The 6,819-nt window shown below is 58.5% G+C and overlaps 1 protein-coding gene and 2 non-coding genes across 3 annotated transcripts in view; 1 reads left to right on the forward strand and 2 right to left on the reverse strand.

The window, feature by feature from the left end:
- The first annotated feature begins 2,346 nt into the window (after positions 1–2,346).
- On the forward strand, positions 2,347–3,068 carry LOC136998350 (uncharacterized). Its single transcript, XM_067350887.1, has one exon. It carries the CDS (start codon positions 2,478–2,480, stop codon positions 3,051–3,053), a length of 576 nt encoding a protein of 191 aa, XP_067206988.1. The 5' UTR covers positions 2,347–2,477; the 3' UTR covers positions 3,054–3,068.
- Positions 3,069–5,970: 2,902 nt separating this feature from the next.
- On the reverse strand, positions 5,971–6,125 carry LOC136999169 (5.8S ribosomal RNA). Its single transcript, XR_010889570.1, has one exon. It is a non-coding gene; the product is annotated as a 5.8S ribosomal RNA (ribosomal RNA).
- Positions 6,126–6,814: 689 nt separating this feature from the next.
- LOC136999132 (small subunit ribosomal RNA) overlaps positions 6,815–6,819 on the reverse strand; it is a 1,920-nt gene continuing 1,915 nt past the window's right edge. Inside the window, exon 1 of the ribosomal RNA XR_010889536.1 lies at positions 6,815–6,819. This exon is cut by the window's right edge and continues 1,915 nt beyond it. This is a non-coding gene — a ribosomal RNA (small subunit ribosomal RNA).

The raw sequence follows: 6,819 nt of genomic DNA on the forward strand, positions 1-6,819 counted from the left end.
TAGTAGTAATGCCCCTTAACAGTCCCCTTGTAAGCCCCATGCCCAGGAGCCAGTCAGCGGACGCAAGACATCAGATTCCCCTCCACGAGATGGTACAAGAGGAGAACCCAATGTCCGGCGGATGGACGCCGGTCTCCCGGGAGATTGCCTCGCGAAAGGACGCGTTGTCCCCGTAATAACGCAATTTGCGTTCGTGGGCATCCCCCAAAGGAGTTGCGCCGCTGACGACTTGCGTGTCCAGCACGACGGCCCGCGAGTCACGCAGGCAAAGCAAGTCGGGCTTGCGTTTGCCCTCGGCCGTGTTGTACGCGGATTCTTCACGCACAGTCCAGCCCGCGTTCCTCAGTCCTGCAGCCAAGACCCGGCACACTGCGTTGTGCCGAAGAACGCGGCCACCGTGGGTGCGGAAGCAACCCTGGATGACGTGCGCGGCTGTCTCGGTGGAATTACAGCTGGCACGACATCTGGTGGCGTACAGCTCGCGCCTCACCCCCCTCGACGTACAAATACGCGTCGGAAAGGTATTGGTGCGAACATGTACGTGCTGGACAAAATCACGGCCGAAAATAGCGTGACTCCCGTGATCCACTCACCACGCGAACAGGTTGGAATCCTGACACTCCCGCAGTTCAAAGCCGTCCACCGATTGGTGGAGTCGGCGGGACCACCACCTGTCCCGCAGGTGCTTTAAGGCTAAACACACGCCGTCCCGAGTGAGCGCATGACGCGCCCACTCGCGACGGCGGATCACCCAGGTGTGTTGGGCGATTGCCTGCACCTGCGGGGCAGTGGATGATTCCAGGCTGCGAAGGCGTTGATACAGCAGACCTGGAACCGTGGTGGCCAATGCGGGAATGCCAAGCCCGCCACTCGAGACCGGTGAGTGGAAGAAGGCCGTCGGAACGTCCTTTGGAAGACGAAGCCATCTGCAAACCGCTGCGCGGGTCTGTACGTCCAGAGCTCTCAATTTGCCAAGCGTGGCCCTCCCTAAGACCAGCGAGTGGTAAAGGCGAAGGAGAAGAAAGCAGCGGATGATTTTAATCCGCTGCTGGGGCTTCAAAGGTGCTCTGCTCAGCCGGCTCAGATACAGTGAAATATCCGAGCCGACTCTCCTCGGCCCTGCCAGTCGGAAATCGACCCCCAAATACCGCCACTCGGCGGCGGTGTCCAGCTGCGGAAGCCGCGAGCCGTCACGCAGCTGGAACTGGGGGGCCGTAATGATCTTATTTTTCTTTTCCCGACCGGAAGGAACGAGGGACAGAACAGAGCACTTTTTCCCTTGAAAAAAAGCCCCATCTCCCTAGCCTTATCTTCGACCACTCGCAAACAGGTCTGGAGGCCCCACTTGGTGGCAGCAAATAGGAGAACATCGTCAGCATATGCTATGCTGTTAATACGATGTTCTCCAAGCTGGTATCCGACGTCGGCAGGTATGGCTTTCATGACCACGTCTATCACCAGGCAAAAGAGCACTGGCGATAGCGGGTCCCCCTGCCTGACGCCTCTGCCGATACCAGAGAGCTCGGACCTGACACCGCGCACTTCAAACCTCGTGCTGCTACGGGCGTAACTGTTCCCTATATATTCTATAAAGCCGTGAGGCAGACCCAGGCCAGCCAAGGCGCTAGTGATAGCGCCGTGGCTGACGCTATCAAAGGCCTTCGCAAAATCCAGGAAAGCGACGTGCATTTCTCGACGACGGGACCTGGCATCCATTAACAAGGATGCCAGTACGGCGACATTTTCGCCGCACCCGTCGTCGAAGCACCGCTGTCGAAGTTTAACAACCCTGGACTTGCGAAGCCTCTGGGCCAAGATCTTATAAAGATGCCTCACGGCCACGGAGGTTATTGAGATCGGACGAAAATCACCCGGTCGAGAGCATTCGCCCTTTTTCGGGATGAAAACCGTCCGACTCACCAGCAAATTTGCTGGGAACCCTCCGCAATGCAGCACGATGTTGAAGAGGAGAGCCTTGATAGATGATGGCATGGCTCTCCATAGACGCACACTAATGCCGTCCAATCCGGGCATCCGTTCACAATCTGGGCATGCGTACTGTTCGGGCAAAGGGACAGGGGCAGGAGCAGCAAGGGCAGCAGGGGGCAGTTGAGGCTGAGCCGCAGCGAGCGGCCGGCGGGAACGGCCTGGAGCGGGCTCAGGCAAGGGTGACGATGATGCGGCAGGACCGGCGGCCCGAGGCTGCCGCCGAAGATTATATTTATCTCTCGGAGTCGTGCTTGCCGTGTACAGAGAGTACACAGAGTGTACAGAGAGTACAGAGAGTACTGCCGTGTTAAGAGAGTCATAGTTACTCCCGCCGTTTACCCCCGCTTGCTTGAATTTCTTTACGTTGACATTCCGAGCACTGGGCAGAAATCACATTGCGTCAACACCCGCGAGGGCCATCGCAATGCTTTGTTTTAATTAGACAGTCGGATTCCCCTAGTCCGTGCCAGTTCTGAGCTGAGCGTTGAATGGCGGCCGAAGAGGACGATCGCGACGGCTCGCGCCGCCACGGAAGCCTCGCAGCAAGGAAGATCCGCGGGAGGCCAAGGCACGGGACCGAGCTCGGATCCCGGGACCGGCGCGAGAACGCCGACCGTTCACCTCGCCCAGGCCCGGCACGTCAGCCAGACCCGCTTCCCGACCAAGCCCGACACGCCCCGCTCCTCAGAGCCAATCCTTATTCCGAAGTTACGGATCCAATTTGCCGACTTCCCTTACCTACATTAGTCTATCGACTAGAGGCTCTTTACCTTGGAGACCTGCTGCGGATATGGGTACGAACCGGCGCGACACCTCCACGTGGCCCTCTCCTGGATTTTCAAGGTCCGAGGGGAAGATCCGGACACCGCCGCAACTGCGGTGCTCTTCGCGTTCCAAACCCTATCTCCTTGCTAGAGGTTTCCAGGGAACTCGAACGCTTATACAGAAAAAAAAACTCTTCCCGGATCTCCCGACGGCGTCTCCAGGTCATTTTGAGTTACCCCGACGAACACTCTTACGAGGGCCCGAATTGTATGCGGTTCCGCTGCCGGGTTCCGGAATAGGAACCGGATTCCCTTTCGCCCGACGGGCGTGTGTCTCTCGTCACACGGTCTCTCTCTCGGTCTCGTTGTCGAGAACACCAGAGTATGTACGCCGTCATTGACATAGGATTTCTCCTAGGGCTTAGGATCGACTGACTCGTGTGCAACGGCTGTTCACACGAAACCCTTCTCCACGTCAGTCCTCCAGGGCCTCGTTGGAGTATTTGCTACTACCACCAAGATCTGCACCGACGGCGGCTCCAGGCAGGCTCACGCCAAGACCCTTCTGCGCACACCGCCGCGACCCTCCTACTCGTCAGGGCTTCGTGACGGCGCGCTTGCGCGCGGCCGCCCCACTTGCCGCTGACGGCAGAGTATAGGCTCGACGCTTCAGCGCCATCTATCTTCAGGACTAGTTGCTTCGGCAGGTGAGTTGTTACACACTCCTTAGCGGATTCCGACTTCCATGGCCACCGTCCTGCTGTCTTAAGCAACCAACGCCTTTCATGGTGTCCCATGAGCGTCGAGTTGGGCGCCTTAACTCTGCGTTTGGTTCATCCCACAGCGCCAGTTCTGCTTACCAAAAATGGCCCACTTGGCACTCTGATCCGAGATGCTCGTGGCTTCATAATTCAAGAAAGCCAGAGATCTCACCCATTTAAAGTTTGAGAATAGGTTGAGGTCGTTTCGGCCCCAAGGCCTCTAATCATTCGCTTTACCAGATGAGACTCGCGCGCGTTCCTGGCGGAACAGCCGAGTGCCAGCTATCCTGAGGGAAACTTCGGAGGAAACCAGCTACTAGATGGTTCGATTAATCTTTCGCCCCTATACCCAGTTCCGACGATCGATTTGCACGTCAGAATCGCTACGGACCTCCATCAGGGTTTCCCCTGACTTCGTCCTGACCAGGCATAGTTCACCATCTTTCGGGTCCCAACGTGTACGCTCTGGGTGCGCCTCTTCTCGCGATGAGAATGAGACGCCCCGGGAGTGCGGAGCCGCATCGCGACGCGGCCCATCCTCCCTCGGTCGACAACCAGGGCCGACCTTCACTTTCATTGCGCCTTTAGGTCTCGCTAGTCCCAATGACTCGCGTACATGTTAGACTCCTTGGTCCGTGTTTCAAGACGGGTCCTAAGAGTACCCAAAGCAGTAGCGTCGCCGACCGGTATATCGTTTGCAGGCCTGTCGAAGGAGTTCCGTACGACCAACAGCGGGCCAGGACCGGGGACGGCGCTAGGTCCGTAACCTCCGAGTACCGTGGCGCGCGCTTGCGACGGTCCCGACGCACACGTGAGAAGAGTGCGGCCTGATACCATGCGTGTACCGCCGGGCAGCCGGCCGGGCGACCGAGGGTTTGCCGCGTGCCGTTTTACCGGCGACGCGACAGTCACCGCACTCGGGCCGTAGACCGACACCCAGCGGGTCGCGACGTCCTACTAGGGGAGAAGTGCACGACGACGAGCGCCGGACATCGACGCACGGTAGCGTGTCCGCGGTAGGATCCGCAAAGGCTCCGCGGAGCATCGCCCACCGACGCGAAGCCAGCGCCGCTGACGATAAATCTCCCCGTTCGATCTTTTGGGTTTCTTAGGTTTACCCCTGAACGGTTTCACGTACTCTTGAACTTTCTCTTCAAAGTTCTTTTCAACTTTCCCTCACGGTACTTGTTCGCTATCGGTCTCGTGGTCGTATTTAGCCTTAGATGGAGTTTACCACCCACTTAGAGCTGCACTCTCAAGCAACCCGACTCTAAGGAGAGATCCTCCCGAGTGCGCGCACCGGTCGCTACGGGCCTGGCACCCTCTGCGGGTAAGTGGCCCCATTCAAGATGGACTTGGACGCGACGCGACACCTCGGGATCACCGGATCCTCCCAAACACCACATTTCCCTGCGGCGGAACCGCGGGATTCGGTGCTGGGCTCTTTCCTGTTCGCTCGCCGCTACTAAGGAAATCCTGGTTAGTTTCTTTTCCTCCGCTTAGTAATATGCTTAAATTCAGCGGGTAATCTCGCCTGCTCTGAGGTCGTCATATCAGAATAAAAATTCCTCTCTTCTTCCGCTGCCTTCTCGACCACTACTGCTGCTGCTGCTGCTCTTACTCTCTACACTGCGCTCTACTCGTCGCCGCAGTCGTCGTGCGTGACGAACGACGCGCGTCGAAAGAGACAGAAAAGAGAGAGAGAGAGAGAGAGAGAGTGTGTGTGTGTGAGAGAGACTGGGAGGAGAAAGGAGGAGGAGGTTCTCGCACGTGTAACGGGAAATCCAGACGCGATTGCACGACACGTAACATGCCGGTCCTGAGTGGCGGACTGAGAGAAAGGGCGGCGGAAGACTCCTCCGATACGTCGCGCGCTCTGCGAGATACGCAACGACGAGGAGCTCCCCCACTTTCCTTCACCTCTCTTCGTCCGCTTCGAAATCCGTGGACTCGGACACGCGGTCGGCTCGCGCGGAAACCCACCACCGAACAGATTCGTTCACGTGGCACAACGTGCCGATTTGTCCTAAACTCGGACGCCTCGACACGCCACGACGCGTTCGTGCCCCTCGGGAGGTGAAACGGAAAGGAAGACGGAATGCGCGACTTCTCTCTCGCCCCGTACGAGATGTCGGGTGCGTAACGGAGACGCACCGCGTCGACCATCCCGCAACATCGGCTGCGAAAGTCGTCGTCGTCATTCTCTCGTCTCGCACACGTTCCGAGTTACCTCCTCACTGCGGTTCTTTCAAGCCGCGGGCACGCGCACGCCTAACACGCGCTCTCTCCGTGTCATTTCAGACGACGCCCAGGGGGGCGAGACCGATTCCTCGGTGGTAACGAACGACCACACTCCGCGAGGAGAGTCTCGCGCTCGCAGCCTCGGCGAACGTCCAACGTCGCTCGTACGCGCGCGTCTCTACGACGCGCGCGCAAGCAGTTTCGGGGTACTGAAACGACCCTCAGCCAGGCGTGGTCCGGGAATTGTATCCGTGGACCGCAATGTGCGTTCGAAATGTCGATGTTCATGTGTCCTGCAGTTCACAAGTTGACGCGCAATTAGCTGCGTTCTTCATCGACCCACGAGCCAAGTGATCCACCGTTCAGGGTAATCGTTTTAATTGCGTTCGTAGACGCTATTTCTTTGCTATGTAGTCTGCAAAAGGTTTGGCCCTTCGATCAGCCTGGCCGCGCGCCCGAGTGTACGCGCGGACCGCCGCCCCGCGAGCGGGGCTACGGCACAAAGTGTGTAGTGTGCTCGCGCGTGTTGCTCTTTTGCGCGTGACTTCGGAGCGTCCCTCCATTTTCGCTCGACCTTTTTGCGGCGCGGTGCTGCTGTCGCAAAGGCCGAGGAGGAGGGCCGGGGCGGAAGTTCTTTGAAAAACCATCGGACCGTCTCGCGGTCCTCTCGCGCGCGAACGCTCTTCTCTCTCTCCGTGATGGGAGAGAGGGTCGCGTATTCGCCGCGTAGGTTACCACCGGCTCGCGCCTCGCCGAGATTCAACGGACCAACGACGACTCGCGTCGAGTGGATCGCGTCTCTCTCCCGTCGTGGCGTCTCGCTCCGAATCGCACAAAGAGCGCGCGATGAGATCAATCCCGTCAATTCCAAAATTTCTCTCTCTCGCACTCGGCAGACTGCACGCGCTTGCGCGCGGTGTCCGTACCGTCGGTTCCTTCTTCTCTTCGCTTCGTTTCGCTTTAACGTTTCTGTTACAACGTGTGCGCGTCCTTACAGTCGCCGACTGCTGCGCGTCCCCGAGAGTATCGAGTGACGACAGAGCAGGACCTCCGGAACGTTAATG

This window comes from Linepithema humile, chromosome 3, assembly GCF_040581485.1.
Source record: "Linepithema humile isolate Giens D197 chromosome 3, Lhum_UNIL_v1.0, whole genome shotgun sequence".
Lineage (NCBI taxonomy): Eukaryota > Metazoa > Arthropoda > Insecta > Hymenoptera > Formicidae > Linepithema > Linepithema humile.